Source organism: Danio rerio, chromosome 22 (assembly GCF_049306965.1).
Source record: "Danio rerio strain Tuebingen ecotype United States chromosome 22, GRCz12tu, whole genome shotgun sequence".
Taxonomy (NCBI): Eukaryota; Metazoa; Chordata; class Actinopteri; order Cypriniformes; family Danionidae; genus Danio; species Danio rerio.
In genome coordinates this window covers 1,400,674-1,425,781 of record NC_133197.1, presented here as the reverse complement: position 1 = coordinate 1,425,781, position 25,108 = coordinate 1,400,674, and the positions used below count along the sequence as shown (strand labels likewise).

At 39.6% G+C, this 25,108-nt stretch overlaps 2 protein-coding genes across 6 annotated transcripts; both read right to left on the bottom strand.

Moving 5' to 3' along the window:
* Nucleotides 1-570: 570 nt before the first annotated feature.
* Nucleotides 571-24,838, bottom strand: LOC108179102 (uncharacterized). Of its 4 annotated transcripts, XM_073936959.1 has the most exons (7): nucleotides 24,734-24,838; nucleotides 24,480-24,543; nucleotides 18,260-20,678; nucleotides 17,589-17,698; nucleotides 15,108-15,744; nucleotides 2,624-3,037; nucleotides 972-2,573 (listed from the first exon to the last, which is right to left on the bottom strand). In XM_073936959.1, the coding sequence occupies exons 4-7, from the start codon at nucleotides 17,647-17,649 to the stop codon at nucleotides 2,507-2,509; spliced, it is 1,179 nt and encodes a 392-aa protein (XP_073793060.1). In that variant the 5' UTR covers nucleotides 17,650-17,698; nucleotides 18,260-20,678; nucleotides 24,480-24,543; nucleotides 24,734-24,838; the 3' UTR covers nucleotides 972-2,506. The 4 variants fall into 4 exon arrangements, with proteins under 4 accessions (XP_073793059.1, XP_005161598.1, XP_073793060.1 ...); XM_021469475.3 differs by lacking the exons at nucleotides 972-2,573; nucleotides 2,624-3,037 and adding an exon at nucleotides 3,143-3,266 and having other exon boundaries at nucleotides 15,018-15,744; XM_073936958.1 differs by lacking the exons at nucleotides 15,108-15,744; nucleotides 17,589-17,698; nucleotides 24,480-24,543; nucleotides 24,734-24,838 and having other exon boundaries at nucleotides 571-3,266; nucleotides 18,260-18,356.
* On the bottom strand, nucleotides 18,660-24,838 carry si:ch73-138e16.3. Of its 2 annotated transcripts, XM_017353339.4 has the most exons (3): nucleotides 24,734-24,838; nucleotides 24,480-24,543; nucleotides 18,660-20,678 (listed from the first exon to the last, which is right to left on the bottom strand). In XM_017353339.4, exon 3 carries the CDS (start codon nucleotides 20,595-20,597, stop codon nucleotides 19,725-19,727), a length of 873 nt encoding a protein of 290 aa, XP_017208828.3. In that variant the 5' UTR covers nucleotides 20,598-20,678; nucleotides 24,480-24,543; nucleotides 24,734-24,838; the 3' UTR covers nucleotides 18,660-19,724. The 2 variants fall into 2 exon arrangements, with proteins under 2 accessions (XP_017208828.3, XP_073793058.1); XM_073936957.1 differs by lacking the exon at nucleotides 24,480-24,543.
* Nucleotides 24,839-25,108: the final 270 nt, after the last annotated feature.

The following is a 25,108-nucleotide window of genomic DNA, read 5'->3' as shown; positions in this document are numbered from 1 at the left end:
TCAAGCAAATTCGTACTTCTGGTTTGAAACAAATTTTTGAAGCTGCGTCACGGTCATGACATAATAGTGTGTATTCCAGCGTGCAGACTGGACGTCTGTGCCAGAGTGTGTCTTATTACGTCTTACAGTGTGATGCATTAATGCATGAGTAAGGCTTGGTTCAAACCAATCAGCGCGCTCTATTGAGCAACTTCATTAATATTCATTACTGTCACAGTGTTTAGACGACAGAGACGCCACGTTGTGTTGGCAAAACAAGCGTGAAGTGTTGCTTTTATAGTTTGCTGCAGTTCAGTTTTGTTTTCATTTTCTCTCTGTGAGAGCGCAGCTGGAGTCACGTGTGGATTAACAGTGTACGCGACGCTCGACAACAATAACTTACGTGTCTAAGGAGGATTATTGTTTACCTGAGAGCTGTTCTCATCTGCAAACGCTGAGATCTGGATTCGCTTGTAGTCTTCTCTTCATAAAGACGCGGCTCTAGTTGCTGGTGATTGTCCTGTCTCTTGTTGGACTATTTCTCACTTGCCTTAGTCCACCCAATTCAATAATCGGTCAGGAGTCAATTAATCAAAATCAATGAATTTATTTATCGAGCATAAGTGAATAAAGCGAAGATCAGGATCCTGGGCTTTTGAAGAACCGTCAGCCAAGCAGTCTGGATCTCCAAAAGCTCTCGAACTCTTTCGACTCCCTCCTTTTATCCATCAGCAGCGTTCAATCCTTTTGGCCACTCCTCTGATCAGTTACCCCCAATGTCTTTTGTTGCCATCAGCTGTTTTCAGGCAGAATCATCTCTCAAAAGTCTGTGGTCTGCACACAGAGATACCTCTGCACACAGAAACAAAAGGGCAGGTGAAAGTATCACTTCTCCTTGACATACTTGACACTACTGACATCTGGGGTACAGCAAGCAACTGTAGCAAAAAATCATCAAAGCACAGCTGAGCATCATAACTTCCTTATAGAGATATCAGGATTATATCAATTTTATTAAAGCATCAAACATCACGCATACACAGAGAGCAGTATACAAATGCTGCATCTACCACATCTGCTTTTCCTCCTAGTCCTGTCTATGAACTCTTGACCTGTGTATGCACCCATCTAGGGGAAGCCCCTCTGCAGCTCTGTCTCCAGCCAGCACCCACACACAGCTCTTGTGGTTTTAGCAGTTAGTTAGAAACGCATTATAACAGGAGTTAAGTAGAAGTACGCTATATCAGGAGACATCATCATATCTGACAAAAACACATATTGTAAATAATGAATAGTGGGGCAAATGGGAGTATATTCCTCCAATAGCAAAAATATATCAAAAGAAAAGAGTGATTAGTAAGACAATAAAGCAATATTTTCCTCATCTGCTCCAGTTCTCTTTTCTGTATAGAAAAGTCACACATCACAGCTGCAACCCAGACAGGGGGTTTCTGCAAGACTTGTCTGTTACAGATTTAGTTATTTGACATTATAGGGGTGGAAAGTTCCTGTCTCATTTTAAGGTCAAACAGAATGTCTCATCATATCACTGCGTGGACTCATTAGATTATCATGGTTCAAGCAAACACATATACATATGCAAAATAAGCATGAGCACATGTATATAATTCAAAAGAAGCATTAGACTGTAATTTTATTCCTTCACTCTACAGATTTGGTAAGTGAGCGACCAGTGCTCTTTGTTTATTCAGTTTGTTCGTATCGAACTAACTATTGCACCGAGTGTAAACATGTTAGCACCACAACCAAACTTTAACCTCGTTTAGGGTTTTTACCGCAGTTTGTGACCGGAATAACACATGCGGCTTTCTGACACTACCTGCCGTGTGCATCTAAGTTTCCGGGAAATGCGGAGGTTTTTTTTCTCTCATTCGCCGTGCGGTATCAAACATTGCATGAAAAATACACGCTTAGAGCAGCTCCTCGAATCAAATATCTCGTTTGTCGCAAGAGGCATGAATGAATTCCCTGAATGAAAGAGCCAAACTGCAGTTAAAGTCCAACATTTAATAATTTGGCAAATAATTCCACTACAGATGTCCATGTAGGTTAAACACCATCACTTTCTACTGTGTGTGAGTATTTTGACTGAAACTCGCGCGTGCCCAAATAGACACTCCCACACCATCCCACTTTAGTTCCTCCGACACTCCCCCCTAAACAGAGCTGGACACGCCCACTTTTCTGACTTTTTCCAAAGTAGAGGTGTGAAAACACCCTGCTGAAACGAGGGGGTTTCATGGCCCTTTAACAAACTTAAAAGTAAACATTGATCAATAGTGTTCTAATATCCTGAATTTAATGTTTCTCTGCTGAAATCAGCAACATGTATGTTTGTATCCTGACCATTTCTGTGATCATGGAGACGAACATCAAATAAAACAAAGCTATTAAAGAAGCAAATACTCAAGACAGACAGATTTACTTTACACTTAATCTCTCACAGCAGTGTTTGCTGATGGTCAAACACTCGTTACACACGAGAAACTGTTTAGCTGCACTGATGTCACGTGTGCTGCTTTTCTCTAGTGTGGATCTTCATGTGTCTCTTAAGATGAGACAAACATGTGAAAGTCCAGTGTGAGTCTTCTCATGTGCTTTCAGGTTTCCTGACTGACTGAATCTCTTGTCGCAGTGTGAACACTCGTACGGTTTCTCTCCAGTGTGAGTCCTCTCATGTGCGTTCAGGGTTCCCGACTGTCTGAAGCTCTTGTCGCAGTGTGAACACCTGTACGGTTTCTCTCCAGTGTGAATCATCTGGTGCCGTTTCAAATATTCAGCTCTAACAAAAGTCTTCTGACACTCAAAGCACATGTGCTCTCTCACTCCAGTGTGGATCTTCTGATGCTGCATTAAATTTGACTGCTGTGTAAAACTCTTCCCACACTCAGAGCATGAATACGGTTTCTCTCTAGTGTGAACTCTCAGATGGATCTTCAGCTCTGTAGCAGTCAGAAATGTTTTGCCGCATCGATCACATGTGTGTGTTTTTTCTCCAGTGTGGATCAGCTTGTGTTGTTTAAAGTGTGCTGATTGTCTGAAACTCTTCCCGCACTGCGTGCATGTGTACGGTTTCTCTCCAGTGTGAATCCTCATGTGAAACTGGAGACTTTGTTTGGATGCCAAACTCTTCCCACACTGAGTGCAGGTGAAACATTTCTTGTCTCCTCGTTGCATTAAGAAAACACCTTTAGTCAGTAGATGAGAGATTTTCTGGGCTTTTATAAGTTCATCACCGTCACGCTCCTCGTTCTCTTCAATAAAGTCTGAAATCAGAGTAAATGAAGGTTTTCAGAAAGTCTTACAAAGTCAGAGCGAAGTGAACAGACACAGAAACAAAATCCCTTTCTAACACCCACACCAGGTTTGTAACTAGGGCTGGGCGATTTGGCAAAAAAAATAAACTCTAGGTTTTTTATGAAGTTTGACCGATTCACGATTTCGATTTGATGTAGATTTTTTTATTGTGTTACTAGTCTTCTCAACATTACAACAACATGACTGAAGTAACACTCTCTTTATAAGTAACTTAAACCATCTGGTTAAGGAACACTGTATTTTTAATGGCCATGTCATACAAAAACACAAGGTGTAAATAAATATAAAACAAATTCACGAGTTAAATATTGTTGCTGAAGATTTGAATAAGAAATATTTGTGTAAATATTGCAGTTGCAGGAATACAGAGGTGTTTTTTGCAAGTTTTGCTGAGCCTATAGGAAAGATTGGCTGTCAGCTCGGCTTTGTCTTTGTCTTCTGATTGAATGTCAGGTTGTAAAGTTGCTGCCTTTTTCTTAAAAAGATACAGTGGAAGAAAAGGACTGAACATGGAAAGTGCAAAGCCTAATTTAACCCAATGTGTGAAGTTGTGGACGTATAGCAGGAGCAAATACAAGCACCAGATGTGTCTAATATAAAATAATATATTTAATCTGTTTTTCTTTTTCCCCTTTTAAATATCGATCATTTGATGCGCTTTGCTCCACTCTCTGTATTATGCTGGCTGATCTGTCTGGTTTTCAACTAGGTCCGCTAAATGACGTCATGGTGGCGGCTACTTTCATTTTCACTGCTACAGTCTCTCACCTCTGCTCGTGTTCAAACCAAAAGATCGGCGCGGTTTTTCACATGGCAGGCGTTTACATCCTTCACACATGTTGAGATCGAGTTTATCGACTTGATGAGGGAATGTCTTGACAATCCACACAGACGTGACTCAGACTAATGCAACAAGTAAAATCCTACATGACTTCACGCTTTAACACTATATGGCAGGGTTTTTCAAAGTCTAAGACAGTGGGCCTCCCTTTTGACACAACTTATCCATTGGCGCCCCCCTCCTCCCAAACACGCACACACACACACACACACACACACACACACACACACACACACACACACACACACACACATATATATATAGAGACACAGACAGATGTCAGACTGTTAACTCACTTTTATCATCATTTGCATAAAAGTGCAATTATTTACAGAGTAATAACAAGTATTTTAATAAAACGTTTTTAAAACTAGGATGATGGTTCAATATGAATAGAACAGTTCCAAGAACTGTCCATCCCAGTCAAAATAGTGGAAGTTTAGTGGGTCTAATGCTGTCATTAGCCAAAATATTTTGACAAACCACACATAAAGGTCGTGGTTCATCAGCTGGTCCTGTCCACATAAATCATAAACTCAAATACTGATCATCATATCGTCGTCTTTTGGGTTTAAGCCCTGAACTTGAAGGCTTTTGTGGCTAGGGGGCGTGGCCGAGCGCCGTGGGAACGGAGTGAGGCCACCGCGTAAGTGGATACACTTGCGGTGCGCACCTGCCTCAGATCCCACGGAAGGAGCTCTGGATCATAAAAGGAGGAACAAGGGCAGAGGAAGCCGAGAGAGGACCGGACCCGGACATATTTTACTTTTGCTTTCAGTTTGACGGCAGTCTCCATGAGGATCTGCCGTCCGTTTGTTTTGGTTTAGACGGAGCTGCCGTCACTGTCATTAATAAACCACTTTTAAACTGCTTCAGTTCTCCGCCTCCTTCTTCCCGGCGGCCAAAGGGCCGTGAACTTCATTACAGCTTTGAATCGGGGGGGGTCTCAGAAACCGACCCATTGTATTAGCAGGCATATACCTGTATTGGCAGGCTTGCCAAACAGAAGCGAATTCATAGCTATGGCCTTCTGGGTAAAAAAGGTTTTCTTATATTTGACGTATTATTTTTTTCTTTGTTTAATTAAAACGTTTAAATATAATAAAAAATACATGTAATAATTAAACTTAATAATTATATTTTTATTATATTATATTTTTTCCCGCGCCTCCCCTGACATGCTCTGGCGCCCCCCAGGGGAGGCGCGCCTCACACTTTGAAAACCCCTGCTATATGGGGCGTCTGCAGACTTGGATCCAGGCAGTTTTACGGCCCACAAAAGAGATTCAAATGTATATAAAAGTGATTTCCAAGTCTCACAATAGAAAAGCAATTAAAACAATTAATATATGCTCCTCCTTTAACATTTTTACATAAAATGTTTGTATATATGCATTTCCTGTAAAAAAAAAAAAAGTGCATTACTAACTCTTGTAAATAACTAAAATTATAAAATGTGCGAAACATATTTGTATGTAATTTGATAATTATGTACCCTCTCCTCTGTTTTTTTTCTTTTTTTTCTCTTCTTTGTTTTTTTCACTTATTTCAATCTTGTTAAGAAATGTAAAGCGATTGTATTGTATAACAAAACAACTGTAACTGTACATGCTGGTTCTTGTTAATAAAAAAAAAATCTAAAAAAAAAAAAAAAAAAAACAGCAAACGAAAATTTGCGAAGCGTAAGCGAAAGCTGTGGCAACGCATTCAAAATCCATGATTCGCGAAAACGATTCTTTGAAAATCATTAACAAAGAATAAAGTATATTTGAAGAACAAAAAAAAAAAGTTTTACAGCCCACAGCTTTACGCCCCTGTTGTTCCTAATGCGTTCAGTAGGGGGGGATGAAAGATACATGACCACATAATACATTTGAAGTCAACGCTCCCAGATTATAAAATATCCTGTTAATAAATATATATAATTTTAATTAGATTACGCTAAATATGAACGCTAGATTAATGTATCATAAAATGAGTTATAAACTCACTATAAAATATGCAGAACTGATACACTCACCAAATAATTCCAGATTTGCAAAAACACTATTGCAAATTAATTTAATTCATTTAATTAAAAAAATTAAAAACACAAGTTGTTGGATACTGTAATGGTTAATTGTAGCCTAGCTATACGTTTTCATATAGAGATATGCATTTGTTGTATTGTTTATATATAAATTTGCATTTTGAAAATAACAAAATGATAACCAAACAATACAGTGTAATATGGAGTAATGATTGGCTTTAATAAGAATGAAGAGGTATTGTTACAATAAATATTATGAAAAAATAAGGGATAAACAATATGATTGCATGTGCAATGCAAACTTCATTGGTAATAGATCAAATGTACTGTATAGCTATATGAACAAAAATGAGTAGACCATTTATAATTGGGAGTTTCTTTATGCATTTATAGATATATGAGTTTAATTGTTTAAACTAGAACAGGATTGAATCATATTGATTGTAATTGAAAGCAATGCAATTTTAAAATTTAAAATAAAATCAATTAAATTTTCAGATCTGTTTAGATTTATTTCAATATTTAAGAAAGTCAAATTTAGAGGAATAATGTAGTGTAATTGAAGTGTAGATTTGGCTGACAACCCAGACCATGCAAGTGTATTGTTTAATCTATGAGAAAATATATATCTTTAAATAATTATAAAATATACAATAATTACTCCCTTGCTGAGACAAAAAGGTAAAAGAAAATTAGCCTACATAACACACTTTCTTATGTAGGTTAAAGTTCTTTTACTCTTTTGTTGATGTAGAACATGTAGCTGGCCTGCACATAGCTAAAATTGAGTCAAACTAACACACTGCTGTTATACTACACCAATTTGTTTGTGTTGACATACACTCATATCGACCTTAATCTAATAAAAAAATAGGTTTAAGTTTTATGTTTGCTAAGGTTTTAAACACGTATTTAACATAGATACCTCTCCATGGTGTCGCGTTTGGTTGGGTGCGATAAAGTTCTGGAGGCTTAAAATAATACTGTACTGCCTCCCTCTACTGGACACAACAGGAACAACAGGGCCGTAAAACTGCCTGGGCCGTAAAACTGCTTGGGCCGTAGTTCTGTCTGGATCCAAGTCTGCAGCCTCCCCCTACTCCTTTAACAGGCAGTCAAGCAGGTCGCACACCAGAAGCGCCGCGACACGGCGCGCACATGACAGTTTAAACTATCACACACCAAACGCGCACATTCACATGATATTTACCATGAAACGAATCAGATGGCGCTCTGTGTTGCGGCTGTGTGTGTATAGAAACCTGTTTAGAATTCTAAAATCCATGGCGCTGCGTGGTGCTGCGGAGCGCGTCGCCGAGAGGCGCTTCTGGTGTGCTTCCTGCTACATACAGAGAGTGAAGCAAAGCGCATTGGTGCCATTATAATGTATTAAATGTATATATTTTTTAAAAATCGCAATTCTCGATTTAATATAAAATTAAATCGTCGTCAAAACGTAAATTCGAATTAATCGGAAAAAACGCCCAGCCCTATTTGTAACATTACGATTTTTTTATTAAGAGTTTAAAACCCTGAACAAAACATAAATGCACAATAAGGCCGTACTCACACTAGGTACAGTTGCCTCGAACCGGGCCAAAGCACGCTTGTCCCCCCTCTCGTCTCCCCCGACGGCCCGCACTCACACCATATCGGGCCTCGGCACGCTTACGTCATCGCTGCTGCGCTGTTCAGAAGCGCTTTCTATGGCAAGCCTTTTTAGCATTTAAATCTTTGCTCTGACTCCATAAATATATTTAGAGATATCTCTAATTATATTTTGACTAGTCATAATTATAATTCGACTAGTTAGAATAACAATTAGAGATATCTGCAATTGCAATTGTACTATTACGAAATCAGATTGGAGATATCTGCAAATATATTATGACTAGTCATATTCCTCCAATGACTTCCATTGAAAAATATTTGCAGATATCTCTAAATGAGTTTTGACTCGTCACAATTGTAATTAGAGATATCTCTTGAGTTTTTACTAGTCATAATACATTTGGAGATGTCTTTAATTCGTCATATTTAGAGATATTTACAAATATATTTGAAGATATCTCTAATTAATTTACTAGTAGTCGAATTACAGTTGTAGATATCTTGAATTGGATTTTTGACGAGTCAAAACTCAGTTAGAGATATCTGAAAATATTTTTCAATGGAAGTCAATGGAGGAATATGACTAGTCATAATATATTTGCAGATATCTCCAATCTGATTTCGTACTAGTACAATTGTAATTGCAGATATCTCTAATTGTCATTCTGACTAGTCCAATTATAATTATGACTAGTCAAAATATAATTAGAGATATCTCTAAATATATTTATGGATAGTCAGAACAAGGTTTAAATGCTAAAACGGCTTGCCATACGCTCTCACTCAGTAGCACAGTGGAGATTTCTCTAGTTATATCGTTTTAGTCGTTTGATATGCAGTGACATGCAGTCAAATATTTCGCCAAACAGTCCTTAGGGATGCGGGGACACGCAGTCAGATATTTTACCGAACAGATCCGCCACTTTTGGCGCTCATAAACAATCATAAAGCTCTCGTGCTGCAGGAATGAGGAGGTCTGCTGAAGGTGCAGCTGTGGTGCTGTGAGGAGTTCTCGTCTTTAATAAACTACGGCAGTTTGCGATCACTGAACAGTAAGAATGATTAATAAATCCATATCAAACAGTCCCTTAAAAGTCACGTCTCGCTTTCGGGCTTTGGCGCGTTTTGCGATCACACACAAGCGTACCGCGCCAAAGCCCAAGTGTACCGCGCTCAGGCACACCTCTTCCAACCGGGCCAGGGCCGGCCAAGTGAACTGTGCTTGAGCCCGATTCAGCGCACTCACACTTCTCAAACGATCCGGGAAACGGGCCTGGGCACGGTACGGATGGCATAGTGTGAGTAGGCCCTCAATCTCCTCAGATCATGTGCAGTTTAGTTTTATGATGTTTCACAAACTGAGTTTAAATATGGAAATAAAACACAACTGAGATTCAGTCCTTACTTCCCTTCCACTGCGAATAAACTGTATTTATCAGTCCGTCTTTAAAACAAATCTATAGTTTTGTCCTTAAACTAAGTGATGAATGTTTTTACACAGAATCGTTCATCAGCCTCATTACTGAAGAATCAGGAGTAAACACCAACCTGTTTCAGCCTCTTCCTCTTCAGTTCTGCAGGGTTCTGGATCACTCATCTTCTCACCGTCCTTCAGATTTCACTTCTGATGCTCGTGTTCACTTGTAGACTGATGGGAATACTCCAGTATTTATAGCTGAACTGAAGAAGGAGCTCAGGCCCTGTTCACACCTGCTATTATGATGCGACAGTGCAAAGTCTGAATGAGGTGTGAAATGTTTTCAGCTTGCCCACTTTCGGCCACATTCATGTATGACAATGCATTCCACCAGGGGCCTGTTTCAGAAAGGAGGTTAAGTGAAAACTCAGAGTATTTTAACCCTGAAATGAGAGAAACTCTGGGTTTTACGTTTCAAAATGGCAGGTTTGTTAAACTCGAGAAAGCAGGGTAAGTAAAGCCTGTTTCTGAAAGAGAGGTCACTTTAACTCAGAGTCAGTTACTGTGTGAACAGTCATATGTCCTGGCTAAAAGTCTGTCGGATCACCAGTTAACTACACATAAATGGAGAGTTAGGGCCTACTCACACTATGCCATCCGTACCGTGCCCAGGCCCGTTTCCCGGATCGTTTGAGAAGTGTGAGTGCGCTGAATCGGGCTCAAGCACAGTTCACTTGGCCGGCTCTGGCCCTGTTGGAAGAGGTGTGACTGAGCCCGGTTCACTTGGGCTTTAGCGCGGTACGCTTGTGTGTGAGTGCAAAACGCGTCAAAGCCCGAAACTGAAAGCGAGACGTGACTTTTAAGGGGCTGTTTCATATGGATTTATTAATCATTCTTACTGTTCAGTGAACGCAAACTGCCGTAGTTTATTAAAGACGAGGACTCCTCACAGCACCACAGCTGCACCTTCAGCAGACCTCCTCATTCCTGCAGCACGAGAGCTTTATGATTGTTTTTGAGTGCCAAAAGTGGCGGATCTGTTCGACGAAATATCTGACTGCGTGTCCCCGCATCCCTAAGGACTGTTTGGCGAAATATTTGACTGCATATCAAACGACTGAAACGATATAACTAGAGAAATCTCCACTGTGCTGGTGAGTGAGAGAGCGCTTCTCACTGAACAGCGCAGCATCGATGACGTAAAAGTGCTGAGGCCCATTTGTGGTGTGAGCGCGGGCCGTTGGGGGAGACAGGAGGGGGGAAAAGCGTGCTTTGGCCCGGTTCGGGGCAACTGTACCTAGTGTGAGTACGGCCTTAATCTCCCATTAAAGCAATATTGTAAAAACCGTAAGCAAATGAAAGCAGGTGAAAAACAAACCGTGTGATAATGAAAGGATGATCACATGCACACGGTTAACTTTAGGCTAATTAATAATCTGTTCAAAGTGAAAGCAACCGGTGCTGACTACAGTAAGACAAATTTTGGGGTCTTGAAAGCAGCAAGACTGTGGGTGCCTGCTCATCACTCTTTGTCCAGTCTATTTGAAAGAAAACGGAAGACAGGGCTACAGACATTCGCCTCTCTGATTGAGGCTTGTCCTCAATATTAAGTAGCCTACACGGAGTTCTAATACTATACATAATAATGTACATAATACTAGGCAGTCCTGCCTGCATCCTCTCCTTTTAAGTTTAGACTTTGCAAGTTTTATATGGACTCCCGAGGACATGCCGGATAAATCTCCAAAGGAAAGTGTACTGTATAACCCCATTCACATCATCCTGGTTACGTTGTTTCCCTATCTTAACAATAAAATGAAAACATGATATAACGAACTGCTATTTTCATTTTAATATTAATAATTTAACAGACAGCAGATATGTTGAGGCGTCGTGCTGCATATATGAGCGTCATCGTCACTGTGTGCATATTTATATCAAAACAGAGCCTTTAACATGACTACGAAACATGCCCTCACTTTTGCTGAATATCAGTTTTAATAGTCAATAATGGCCATTATAAAAATATAACGTACAATAAGTTTTACCAAAAAAGGGAAGCAATCAGTCATTATACAGAATGTACGTGGTTACATTAATTATTAACTTCTCGTTGCGCTCAGCCAAAACAAGTTACCTGAGAACAAGAATAGATTTACAATAGCAAAGTCGGGGAATATGTCGTTAGATAAAGACAACAAGATGACTTAAATATCACGTTTAACAAACATAGTGAGATTAGATTCAGTGGTAGATCCTTAATGAACAGTCCGGCGAGCACAGCTCTCATCTGGGTAGATATGCGGCAGCGCATGCCAGTGTGTGTGTGGTCAGGTGATGTGCGTTTCCAGCAGTGTAAAGCCTTGTTTATACTCGACGCGTCCGCTTGTTCGCTTGAGTGCGCGCGGCGAATCATCGTGGAGTTTGCGGAGGTTTAATTTGGGTGCGCGCCGCATGATTTAGCTGGCGGTGCGCAGGGGATTTTTTGAGACTCGAGCGAAGAGTGCGCACGCCACCGCAACTGATTTGAGTTGAACATGAAACACTTTGAAGAGATTTTATCTGAAACAGTACGACTGAACACACATCTAATGAGTCGTGATCAGAGAGATAACCAGATAATCAATCATTCTTGATTAGAAATTGCAACAGCCATGGGAAAGGAGAAAGTTTTTGTTAAAAGATTTGGAAAAACCTGAAGAATAAGTTTATTAAAATCAAAAGAGGCCATGGCAAAATGTACACAATTACAGAATGTGTTTTTCCACCAGTCATAGGTTTTGCACTGATGCATTTGTATTAAAAACAATTTAATAGTTACAAAACTATAATGAAGTCACTAAATTATTTTGATTACTGGAAAGGAATAGATATGCTGATGGCCTGTTTCTCTGGCCTTTATTGTTGATGATGGTCAGGAATGTTGGACCATCACTGCCTTTTTAGCATAAGAATAGGACAGAAACTAGCCAGACAGTAATGTGTGAACTGTGGAGCGGGCTAAATCTATAATCTTTATTTTTAAGTAAGGCCCCGTTTACACTAGTGCGTTTTAGTTTTAAAACGGCGTTGTAGAATGAAAATGATCCGCGTCCACACTCGCGTTTTACCCAGCGTTTCTGAACAGCTCTCCGTCCACACCAAAACGCTGAAAACGCACATCACGTGACCACACAGACACTCTCGGGCAAGCGCTCCAGCATTTCTACCCAGATGAGAGCTCTGCTAGTCGGACTTCTCATCAAGCATCTCCCGCTGGATCTAATCTCACTATATTTATTAAACGGGATATTTCATTTATCTTGTTGTCTTTATCTAACGACATATTCCCTGACTTTGGTCATTGGAATCTATTAAGTTACTTGTTCACGGGTAACATGTTTTGGTTAAGCGCAAAGACAAGTAAATGATTAATCCAGGTACATTGACCGATCGCTTGCCTTTATTTCCTACAATGTATAAACTTATTGTATGTTATACATTATAATATATACATTACAATATAATTATCGATTATTAAAACTGATATTCAGCAAAAGAGAGGGTGCGTTTCGTATTTTTACTGAAATTAAAAGGAGGCAGTTGTTATCGGCTCCGTTTTGTTATAAATATCCACACAGTGAAGATGACGCCCATATATGCAGCACGACGCCTCAACATTTCTGCTGTCTGTTAAGTTGCTAATATTAAAATGAAAATAGGCAGTTCCTTATATCATGTTTACATTTTAATGTTGATAAAGTGAAACAACGTAGCCAAGGTGATGTGAATGAAGTTATAAAGTACACTGTTCCCTTTGAAGATTTACCCGTGTCCTCGGTATGTTTTCCATATCAAACTGAAAAGGGGGAGACTGCAGCCTTGATCAAACTTGCGAAGTCTGAACTTACAAGAAGAGGATGCGAGACTGAACTGTATGTGTGGGCTACTTAATATTGAGGAAAAGCCCCAATCAGAGAGGCGAACGTTTGCAGCCCCGCCTCCGTTTTCAGATGTCTCCGTCTTTCCCCATCCACAATGAGACGGAGCAGCAGCGTTTTAGAATGAAAACGGCCTCTCCAGCGTTTTCAAAAAGCTCCGTTTTCGGCGCTCGAGAACTCCGGCGTAATGTGGACGGATGGCGTAACCGCAGCAAAACTTGTGCGTTTTCAAACTAAAACGCACTAGTGTAAACGGGGCCTAAGTGTGCTTTTTTTGCTTTTATTTTTGCGATAATAAAACATTTATTTGTAGAGCAACTCATGTTCTGCTGTCATTAATATTTTAATAAATTGTAATAGGTTAACTGTGCGAGATATGAACAAAAGCAAGTGATGACCAATTATTATTAACAACAGCAGAGGGAAAGAGGAAAGTTTATGTTAAAAAAATTGGAGAAAAAAAAAAACCTGACGGATAAGTTTGTTTATGCCTAAAAAAATCATAGCAAAAGTGGAGACCCGGGTACACAATTACTGAATATGTTTTTACACCAGTCATGGCTTTTACACTAACGTATGTTATTGAATCGTATTTGTAATACATCTGTATTTTTTTAGTAAGTGTACTTTTTATTTTTTGCTTTTATCCCTGAAATAATAAAATTATATTTGTAGAGCAACTCGTGTTTTCTTGTGATTAATATTGTAATAAACTTCAAAAGGAAAACTGTCAGAGATATGGACAAAAGCAAGTGATGCATCAAAGTTTGCTTAAAAAAATCTTAAAGGTTATAAAAATGCTTATAATCATTAAAATAATTTATAAAAACAACACAAATAATTAGTTTAAAAATATTGAACAACATTATGATATGACGTACTTCCAGAAGACTTCCACAGACTTCCACAGCCATATCACCCTGCAGCCCAAGACCGGTTACTCACTGAAGCTAAGCAGGGCTGAGCCTGGTTAGTACCTGGATGGGAGACCACTAGGGAACACTAGGTTGCTGTTGGAAGTGGTGGTAGTGAGGCCAGCAGGGGGGGGCGCTCAACCCGTGGTCTGCGTGAGTCCTAATGCCCCAGTAAAAGTGAAGGGGACACTACACTGTCAGTGGGCGCCGTCTTTCGGATGAGACGTTAAACCGAGGTCCTGACTCTCTGTGCTCATTAAAAATCCCATGGCACTTCTCGTGAAAGAGCAGGGGTGTAACCCCGGTGTCCTGGCCAAAGTCCCTCTATCAGCCCATACGATCATGGCCTCTCAATCATCTCCTTCCACCGAATTGGCTCTATCACTGTCTCTCCACTCCACCAATAGCTGGTGTGTGGTGAGCGCACTGGCGCCGTTGTCCTGTGGCTGCCGTCGCATCATCCAAGTGATTGCTGCACACTGGTGGTAGTGTGGAGAGACCCCCCTCATGATTGTGAAGCGCTTTGGGTGTACGGCCATACACAATTAATGCACTATATAAATACACATTACATTACATTTACATTTACATTACAGAAGCTTCCTACTTCTCTGTTTATCCGTCTGATTTTAAGGTGGGTTTATATTGACCGCCCACTGTCATTTTAAAAAATATCACAACGGCGAACGTGGCGAGTATAAAAGCCTCGGCCGTTTCGCGAGGGGTGCGCGCAGTCAGCGGAGGTGCACGATGCAGCGCCATGCGCGAGTATAATTCCAGCGTCATGTGGACGGAGAGTTGTTCAGAGACGTGAGTGTGGACGCGGATGGTTTTCATTCTAAAACGCACTAGTGTAAAGGGGCCTGAGATTCCAAGATACCTGTACTGTGACATAAGTTTATTTCTGAACCCCTTTCTGACCTAGTTAAACAACAGAAGCTGAATGAAGACAGGAAACACCTCTTACACATGAGAAAATGCTTGGCTGCATTGACGTCACGTGTGCTGCTTTTCTCCAGTGTGGATTTTCATGTGTGTCTTAATCTGATTAAAGTGCGTGAAACTCTTCAGACACTGATCACATGTGTACGGTTTCTCTCCAGTGTGGATCCTCTCATGCACTTTCAGGTCTCCTGTCCGCCTGAAGCTCTTGTCGCAGTATGAACACTTGTACGGTTTCTCCTCAGTGTGAATCCTCTGGTGCTTCTTCAAAGCCTGAGCTGTAATAAAAGTCTTCCCACACTCCAAGCACACGTGCTCTTTCACTCCAGTGTGGATCTTCTGATGTTTTCGTAAACTGGACTGCGTTGCAAAGCTCTTCCCACACTCACAGCATGAATACGGTTTCTCTTTAGTGTGAACTCTCAGATGGTTCTGCAGGTGTGAATGAATCAAAAATGTCTTGCCGCATTGATCACACTTGTGCGGTTTCTCTCCAGTGTGGATGCGCATGTGTATTTTAAGTGCCGATGATTGTCTGACGCTCTTCCCACACTCAGTGCATGTGTACGGCTTCTCTCCAGTGTGAATCCTCATGTGAAACTGGAGACTTTGTTTGGATCTCAAACTCTTCCCACACTCAGTGCAGGTGAAACACTTGTCTCCTCTTTGCATTAAAAAAACACCTTCAGTCAATAAATGAGGGATTTTCTCAGCTTTCACAAACGTCTCCTCGTCATCCTCTTCAATAAAGTCTGAAATCAAAGATGAAAGGTTCAGTTATTAGTCAAAAACACTCTGAGCAAAATGTGAAGTGAAAAGACTTCATTCATATACATTTAATTCTCAAAAAAATGAAGTGAATAAAAGACACTTTTTTTAATAGTGTACTTATTTTTCTGTGTGTTTATTTAATATATTTTCCTAGCGCACAATTGAATAGATGAACTGCTCAAAGCTCTTACCGTACATACACACCGAAAGCGGCGAGAGCGTCCAAGGTCGCTCTGGCGACAATGCTGTCTGCCTTCAGCTCCGGCGGCGAGAGCGTCAAAACTCGCTAACTTAATCTCGTATTTAAAGGAGCCATTGCAGCTTATCAGTTACATTCCTGCATAAACATGTTTCTAGTGTGAAAATGTTGCGCACCTCTTATCAAATTCATATAACAATGGAAGATCAAGTTGCGTGTGGTGTGGCTTTGCTCTATTTATCCAATATGTGTCCATATGTCTGAAATATCCTGAAGCAGCAATACTGTTTTATACTGTCACGTCGCGTGAGATTCCGGCTTTTTTAAGATTAATTTATATAACATTATTGCACATCAGTAACTTATTTAAAGCATGTTCCTGTAATAAAACATGGTAAATAATTGGAAATCCGGCGACCGCAATCATCAAACCCTTGGGAACAACTGTGATCGGAACCAAAGTTCACAGGTCTGTGTTCTCTGAACTCCTATTATGCGGTGGACGTCTTCATTCTGATTGCTTGCCGCCGACCCGCTTCATAGCTCATTACCATAAAGTTGACATGATTTCAACTCTCCTCGACGCCCACCATAGACATATACACTAGATATCGCATAGGGACCCTGAGCATGCGTCAATAGCGCCGCCACATTGGTACAGTGCTCCCAGGACAAATGTCATTCAACCGCACTAGTCAAGACAGTTATTACGTGAAGATGCGGGACTTTAGCGCTGTCTACGGGTGTAGAAACGAGCAAACAAAGAAATCAAAGCACAAAGGCAGAACATTTCATAGGTAATATTAAGTTTTTTCTGTTTTTGTATGTTCTGAACTTTTGTGCTAATCAGGTCACGTTATTGATGATAACAGTCACTTACTGCATTCACCATACGGCAAAGCAGCTCCAACTCGCACTAAACACTCGGCTTATGCTAGTTTTGTTGAATAAAATCAGCAAACAATGCAAAAGAAATATGACAACGAGATGCTGCGCTGCCAGAAACTGGTATTATTGTCGCCTAACGTTAGTGAAAGAGTCGTTCGGGGGATTCACTCACAAACAAATCGCTCCCTCCGTCAGTATGAGCAGTGAAAGCAGGAGAGGAGATGTGTTTCAGGACATGATTAGATCAAATTAAACAGGCAGGGTGGATAGTACATTTCTGTACACACAAACACAAGCTTTTTGTCAGGAATGCCCGTGCGGTCACTGATCTATCAATGTAGAAAAGTGATGTAAAATTATAATTTTCGTAATTAGAAAAAAATATTACACACTAACATCCAGGAAAACTCCCAATCATAGATATATGTGTATATCTCTGGCTTTGGATGGCCACAGTCCTCCACTGTACCTTGGTGCCGCATTCATTTTAAAGGAGCGCTACCCTGTAGCAAGATGGCGGCGCTATTGACGCATTCCGTCCAATAGACAACAATAGGCCAGGCGACATCTAGTGTATATATCTATGGACGCCTACGCCAGAGAAGATGCGCCGCACTGCTCCTCGCCGCCTGCTCTCATTGAAAATGAATGACTTCCGGCTACTTTGACGCTCTCGGTGTGAACGTACGGTTACTGTTCATCAGCCTCATTACTGAAGAATCAGGAATAAACACCAACCTGTCTGCTCCTCATCCTCCTCCTCTTTAATTCTGCAGGGTTCTGGATCACTCATCTTCATCTCGTCTTTCAGATTTCACTTCTTCCTGATGGTCGTCTTCACTTGTAGACTGACGGGAATATTCCAGTTATGACTATTATATTTTGATTATGTCACAAACATGGGGGAAGTTGCTTTTACGGACGATACATCACAATATTGTTGTATAAAGCACTTACTGTTAATAGTAGTCTCATTTGTAAACTGCTGGTTAAGTCTAAAACTCGCCACAGGGGGTTCGGTAAGTTAAAATACGAGAGACTTGTTTATTTGTCACCACAACTCAAAATTGATTACTATGTTATATACAATGAATGAACATTAGCCAGCTTTATCTGACACATATTACATCTGCTGTGATCTGTCTGGATATATTCTGCGCTATATATGTGCAATATTTAGTTGTTCATATCGCAGAGAAACAATTCAAGTCATGTTTTTCTAATAACTTGCAGACCTAGTACAGAGATAGCATTGGTATAAGCAACTAAGGATGACTTAAATGTCAAATATTTACCTGAAGCTAAATATATTAGCATTAACTACATGAGCTAAAGCAGACCAAACTGCGAGATAATCAGCAGCACATCACACTGGCGAATGTTAGAAATGTCAGAAATAAAACACTTACCTTGAAGAGACTCAAATCACCCGTGAAATTAGTGATATTAAACGGAAATGTTTGTCATTCAGCAGCGCTCCGATGGATTTACTCTCCACCTCATACTAAACGCCGTGGGCGGGACATTTGCCTGCACGTTGATGTGAGAACGCCGATTGGCTGCCTGTATGTCGCTCAGCGAAAGCTGATTGGCTGCCTGTTTGTCAATCACTTTCAGCAACAACAACAACAAAAAAGATTTGTGTTCAGAACGCTTGTTGATGCTTTAAAAGTTATTCTCACATTTTAAGCACTACTTTTTTAGCTTAATTAACTTGTCAGATGGTTCTCATATCCACACTTTTTAATTTAAATATGATATAAAAATATTTCCTGACGATTTAAATAAAGACATTTGGAGAAATACTTATTTTTAAAATACATATTTATTGCATCATTTTCAGAATATATAAAAAAAATGGAATCTGTTAACGTATTAAATTAAAAACTGTAGTCTATTGTCATTTAATAGGCAAATAACAAACTGGACTTTCCTTAGTGTTATGTTCCCACTTAAATCTAGGGGTAAAACACAGCTAGGAAAGAGCAAGGTAAAAAGCACAGGTGTCAATCTCAGTTCCAAAAGGGTTGGAACTAAACTGTGCAGGGCTTCGGCCCTCCAGGAATTGAGTTTGACACCCCTGGTATAAGAGCCATAAGCTCATTGTTTTATTTATGTTAAATTAATAATAATGTAATAAGCAAACTTTAAAATATTTTACTAAAAGTAATTAATTTTTTTATATAAAGTATACGCTTCCGGGAAGGAAGAAGTGTCATGAAGATGGAAGCAAGACAGGTTTTTTGACCGTGTATTATAGTTCAGTTAAGCTGTTATTAAACATGTTCGAAATGACATCACTGGACTGTCTTATGTTACCCATATTCAAATCCTGCTAATTCAAAGAGAGAAACAAAGCAAGAAGAGACTAATTGATGGCACATACAGAAGGAAGAGGGGAGGGTACCGCTTCCAGACCCAGAATCATCAGTCAACAACTTCTTAATATTCTGATCACCATCAGGCAACCATTGATTTGCTGTGTTATCAAAAGAAATAATGTATCTTATATTTTAACCCTGCTGAAAAATCCAGCTTAAACCAGCCTAGGCTGGTTGGCTGGTTTTAGCTGGTTGACCAGCCTGGTTTTAGAGGGGTTTTGGCCGTTTCCAGCCATTTCCAGCCTGGTCTTAGCTGAGATGACCAGCTAAAAGTCACAAGGCGTTAAACGTTGACGGAAAACGCGAGCAAAAAATGTCTCGGTGTGCACAGACCTTTACTCTGCTGAAATCAATACAATATATGTTTGTATCCTGGTTTATGCAGTAATCATGAAGAAGCAAATAATCAAGAGGAATCCACACATCTGCAGCACCAGTGTTTTCTGATGTGAAACACTCGTTACACACGAGAAACTGTTTTGCTGCATTGATGTCACGTGTGCTGCTTTTCTCCAGTGTGGATTTTCATGTGTTTCTGAAGATGCGACCACCGTGTGTAACTCTTCAGACACTGATCACACGTGTACGGTTTCTCTCCAGTGTGAATCCTCTCATGTGCGTTCAGGGTTCCCGACTGTCTGAAGCTCTTGTCGCAGTGTGAACACCTGTACGGTTTCTCTCCAGTGTGAATCATCTGGTGCCGTTTCAAATATTCAGCTCTAATAAAAGTCTTCTGACACTCAAAGCACACAAACTCTCTCACACCAGTGTGGATCTTCTGATGCTGTTTCAACAAACCAGCTGTGATAAAAGTCTTCTCACACTGACAGCACACGTACTCTTTCACTCCAGTGTGGATCTTCTGATGGTCTTTTAAACTTGACTGACGTCCAAAACTCTTCCCACACTCAGAGCATGAATACGGTTTCTCTTTTGTATGAACTCTAAGATGGATCTTCAGGTCTGCAGCCCTCAAAAACGTTTTGTCGCATCGATCACATGTGTGTGGTCTCTCTCCAGTGTGGATCATCATGTGCTCATTAAAGTGTGTTGATCTACTGAAACTCTTCCCGCACTGAGTGCATGTGAACGGTTTCTCTCCAGTGTGGATCAGCATGTGTTTTTTGAAGTTTGATAAATGTCTGAAACTCTTCCCACACTGAGTGCATGTGTACGGTTTCCCTCCAGTGTGGATCAGCATGTGTGATTTAAGCGCTGATGATTGTCTGAAACTCTTCCCGCACTCAGTGCATGTGTACGGTTTCTCTCCAGTGTGAATCCTCATGTGAAGCTGGAGACAGTGTTTGGATCCCAAACTCTTCCCACACTCAGTGCAGGTGAAACACTTCTTGTCTTTTCTTTTCATTATTAAAAATATCTTCAGTCAATAAATGAGGGATTTTCTCGGCTTTTACAGGTTCATCATCTTCGCTCTCTTCAATAAAGTCTGAAATCAGAGTAGAAAAGTTTTTTTTTTTAGGAAATCATGAACAATCTGAGCTAAATGGGAAGTGAGAAGTCTTCATTTCCATATATTTCTTTCTCAAAAGTAATATCAGAGCCCAGGTAAATCAAGCTTCTCAAAGTCTGACATATTGAGAATTCATCTCCTTACAAACATTTCAATTTCGTAAAGCTCAGAATCACTTTTAATCTCCCAGATATTTAAGCTTCAGAGGACTCTCAAGTGGTTAGGAGTTGACAGTAGGGGTTTGTGATGGAGATGTAATGATTTCCACTGGTTGTTTCAGTGTGCGTTTATGGCCATTTCCACAGTCAGTATCAAAAAACGAACCGTACCATACCACTTTTTGCATACCCTTTCCAAAGAGTACCAAAAGGCGGAGCCAGACGCACAGCTGAACGCTTTTGGTTTACAGACAAACGTCACTAGCTAGTCACTAGAGAAGGAAAACAAAAGAACCACCGCTTTCAAATACACAGTCGAGACTTTACCCTGTAATGGGGTATATGCTAAAGCATGCTAATAGGACTTTTAATTTGCCAGTAACCTGGGTTAAGCGCTTCCGGCGAATTGAATGCCAATGCAAAATCCGGTGCGTTTAAGGTCTGTTCTCTTTAAAAAACAGCGATCTCCACTAGCTGAGTGATTTCCGATTTAAAGTGGGTCTCAGATTGTACAAGAAGCACTGCATTAAATTACATTCCCCCCGTCATATCTTTATAATATGAGCATTTACTTTACCCTAGTATATTTAATGAAGCTTCTGCGTTAGTCTGCCGATTCTGACGGGCGCGTGCGAGTAAACAGTTTTTTGCCTCGTTTAACGCTTGAGCAACCAAATAAATGCTAAAGTTTATTTAACTGAATGTATTTTACTGACATTACAACATCGATGCTGTATAAGGATCCGTATAAAATGGAAAAAAGTTCACAATAACAGCTCACCGGAAGAATATCAGCATGGGAACAGCACTAGCTCGGCATATACCCTATAATATATACTTCGAGAGTTCACACTTAGCTGATGAGTGATTATGAAGCGTGTTTGGCATGCTGTCCCGGGAGAGAGCCCTGAGCTCATAGGATCCTCGAGCCCGGGGCTCTCTCCCGATTACAAACAGAGGGGAGTTTGAGCTCAGGTAGATCTGGAGAACTCCCCTGCTGTAGTAGCTAATGAACAGATGACTACTCACTAGGAGCATGTTGTAAGAAATTAGTCTGCCTCGACCCAACTTCTACTTTATTTCACAAGTGTTTGATGCTCCTTTCTTCACAAAGAGCTTAGTTATCACAGACTGGAGAGTTCCTCAAGAAAAGCATTTAAAAAATGTCTTTGGAATGATAATTTACTTCTTGTAGCATGGCAGCGGCAGCGAGCCATCAAGAACTATCTGCTGACCAAAAGGATCTCTGTTTAACCTCATTTATCATAACAGTTGGTATTCTCACCAGAAAGTCTACTTAAGATCTGGGAACGGAAGAGTATCACTTTTATTGTTGTTCTCGATTTACATTCAAAGCGAAAGCATATTAACATGTTAAATACCATACCGAAAGGTCTGGGATTGCTATTCTAAATTTACATTTGAAGTGAAAGCTTAATAACATGTTAAGCGGAAAGAAACAGTATAAGATGTTTAAACGGAGGATGATCGGCATTCAATTCCAACTGCGATGAATCCGAAGTGTTGTCTCCACTTTGACACTACTTTTCTGGAATAAAACTTATTTTTCCTTCAAGACGATCTCATTTACTTTCTTACAATGTCTATGGTGCTGATTTGGATTAGTCAATTAACTTAAGTTTCATGTTTTTGGACGGTGGGAGGAAACCCTAGTGAGCACAGGGAGAACGTGTAAACAGCAAGGTCGACTGGCTTGGTAAGGACTAGGCATAGGCCGGTATAAGATTCAGACGGTAAAAATATCACGATATTATAATTACTGCTCTAAATTTTTTTTATTTTTTTTAATGTCAGGGTAAAAAACAACAACTTTTTCCCCATTCAACATAATAGACAGTTGAAGTCAGAATTATTAGCCCCCCCGTTTATTTTTTTCCCCAATTTCTGTTTAACGGAGAGAAGATTTTTTTTTAACAAATTTCTAAACATAATAGTTTTAATGACTCGTCTCTAATAACAGTAAATAATATTTGACTAGATATTTTAAAGACACTTCTATACAGCTTAAAGTGACATTTAAAGGCTTAACTAGCTTAATTAGGTAACTAGGTACGTTAGGGTAATTAGGCAAGTTATTTTATAAAAGTGGTTTGTTCTGCAGACAGCCTGGGAAAAAAAAAATTGCTTAAAGGGGCTAATAATATTGACCTTAAAATGGATTTTTTTAAAAACTGCCTTTTTTTCTAACAGAAATAAAACAAATAAGACTTTCTCTAGAATAAAAAAATATTATCAGACATACTGTGAAAATGTCCTTGCTCTGTTAAACATAATTTCAGAAAAATGTAAAAAAAGAAAGAAAAAAAAGCAGGGTGAATATATACACGATATGAAATCGAAATCGCGACACTCAGATCTACGATCCTGTGTCGCGGTGTGATAAGGAGAATCGCGACACACCCCGTGACTACCTTTCCAATAACGTCACGCGTGCCTGCAAAAGTTGAGCTAGTTGAAGAAGAACGTGAGGAAACACTTTTTTTCCGCTAGACATTACGAGCACTGCATCGTTTAAGCCCTCGCAATAAGCGTTTAGCCAGGAGAGCTCGCACAGAGCTCTTAGTAAGGGACTGTCTGAATGTGTCAGGAATATCAAAAACAAAACCAACTTAACCGATTAATGAGCGGCGGTTGTCGGTTAGCCAAATTAACCGAAATGAGCATCCCTAGTAGCCATTTAATTTACTTTTTCTATGTAAGAGAACTTGATTGAAAAATAATTTTCAACATGCTTGAACCATCTACACAATGGAGTTTAGTTCTGTTTGGTTTTTCAACAGTATTTTGTTACAAAGAAAACAAAAGTGATATAGCTTTGGCTATTTATTTATTTTATATATGGCTATTTATATTGTTAATAATTTGAATAGTTAATATTGTTCTTTGATGTTTAGTTTATAAAGATTTTTCAAATGTTATTTAATAAAAAAAGTTTTAAAAATCTTTTTTTTCCCACCCCACACGAAAAAAAAATCGTGATACGAACCGAATCGTGGGTAAAAAATCGTGATACGAACCGAATCGTGGGTTTGGTGTATCGTTACAGCCCTAATATATATATATATATGTTGTTTTTTGCAGGAGCTGTAAGCTTTGTCTAGCAACGGCCCTGGAAGCCCTCCTGCTATAAAACTGCAAACTATCTTCAGTAAATTTTCTTTAGTTTAATTAAATCGAAATTTAATTATTTAATTGAATTGATTTAAACTGGTAATTTCCTCTTCCTAACAGCACGATAAGTAACTTTTAATTAAAACACAGCTTTAAGCTAGAACTTTTAACTCTTGATTTCTTCATTAGCACTGTTCTTATGAGCAATTCTCAGAAGCGTGATAAACATGGGCACAGGTTTGTGCAAAAATAATCTGAACAATATATGATATAATTGTAAAATAAATCAAAGCAGATGACATTTTGTTTAATTTTATGATAATAAATGTTGTATACATGAAAATAAAAGAACAAATGTTTATCCTGAGAATACACTGTATTTATTTATCTGTGGGTTTTTTCTATTCTTAAATGAATCAGATGAACTGTTAACTGATTTTTAATGTTCTTCAGCCTCATTAATGAACAATCAGGAATAAACACCAACCTGTTCATTCTTCAGTCTCTCCAGCTTTGAAGGATTTTTCTAGATCCCTCATTTTCTCACTGTCCTTAAGTAAAATGTACATAAATAACATTAGTATAAGCAACTGTGAATGAATATACGCTATTCACCGGATGCTAACTATATTAGCATTGTTTACATGAGTCAAAGCAGATCAAAACCGCTTAAGTTATCGGCAGCAAAGTTAAGCATATCACACTCACGAGCGTTACAGGTGACAGAAAAACAACACTTACTTTAAATGAACACACAACTCTCGAAACATTAGTGGAATTATACATGAAACAAAGTTTGTCACTCAGATAAGCTCCGCTGAATGAAATCTCTCTCCACCTCATAATAAGCGCCGAGGGCGGGATATTTGCCTGCAAGTTCCTCAGCGAACGCCGATTGGATGCTTGTATGTGGCTCAGCGAGCTCTGATTGGCTGCCTGTGTTGCTCAGCGAGTGCTGTGGGGCTGTCTGTGTTGCTCGGCGAATGTTGTTTTTCCGTCACAAGCGGGAGACGGTCGTCATGACGGCAGAATTAATGCTGGAGTAAAATATAGACGAGCCGGTACCGTGTGGGGTAAATTTAAGCTTTAAAAGTTTTTTCTTACGACCTAATCCTC

Excerpts from the sequence above, each read along its gene's own strand:
- si:ch73-138e16.3 (XM_017353339.4), bottom strand. The coding sequence starts at position 20,597 with ATGAAAAGAAAAGACAAGAAGTGTTTCACCTGCACTGAGTGTGGGAAG.
- LOC108179102 (XM_073936959.1), bottom strand. The coding sequence starts at position 17,649 with ATGAAGATGAGTGATCCAGAACCCTGCAGAATTAAAGAGGAGGAGGAT. Across the intron at positions 15,745-17,588 it reads GGAGGATGAGGAGCAGACAG|ACTTTATTGAAGAGGATGAC; the intron begins GTTGGTGTTTAT and ends CTTTGATTTCAG. Across the intron at positions 2,574-2,623 it reads TGTTCACACTGCGACAAGAG|TTTCACATGTTTGTCTCATC; the intron begins ATTCAGTCAGTC and ends CTCACACTGGAC.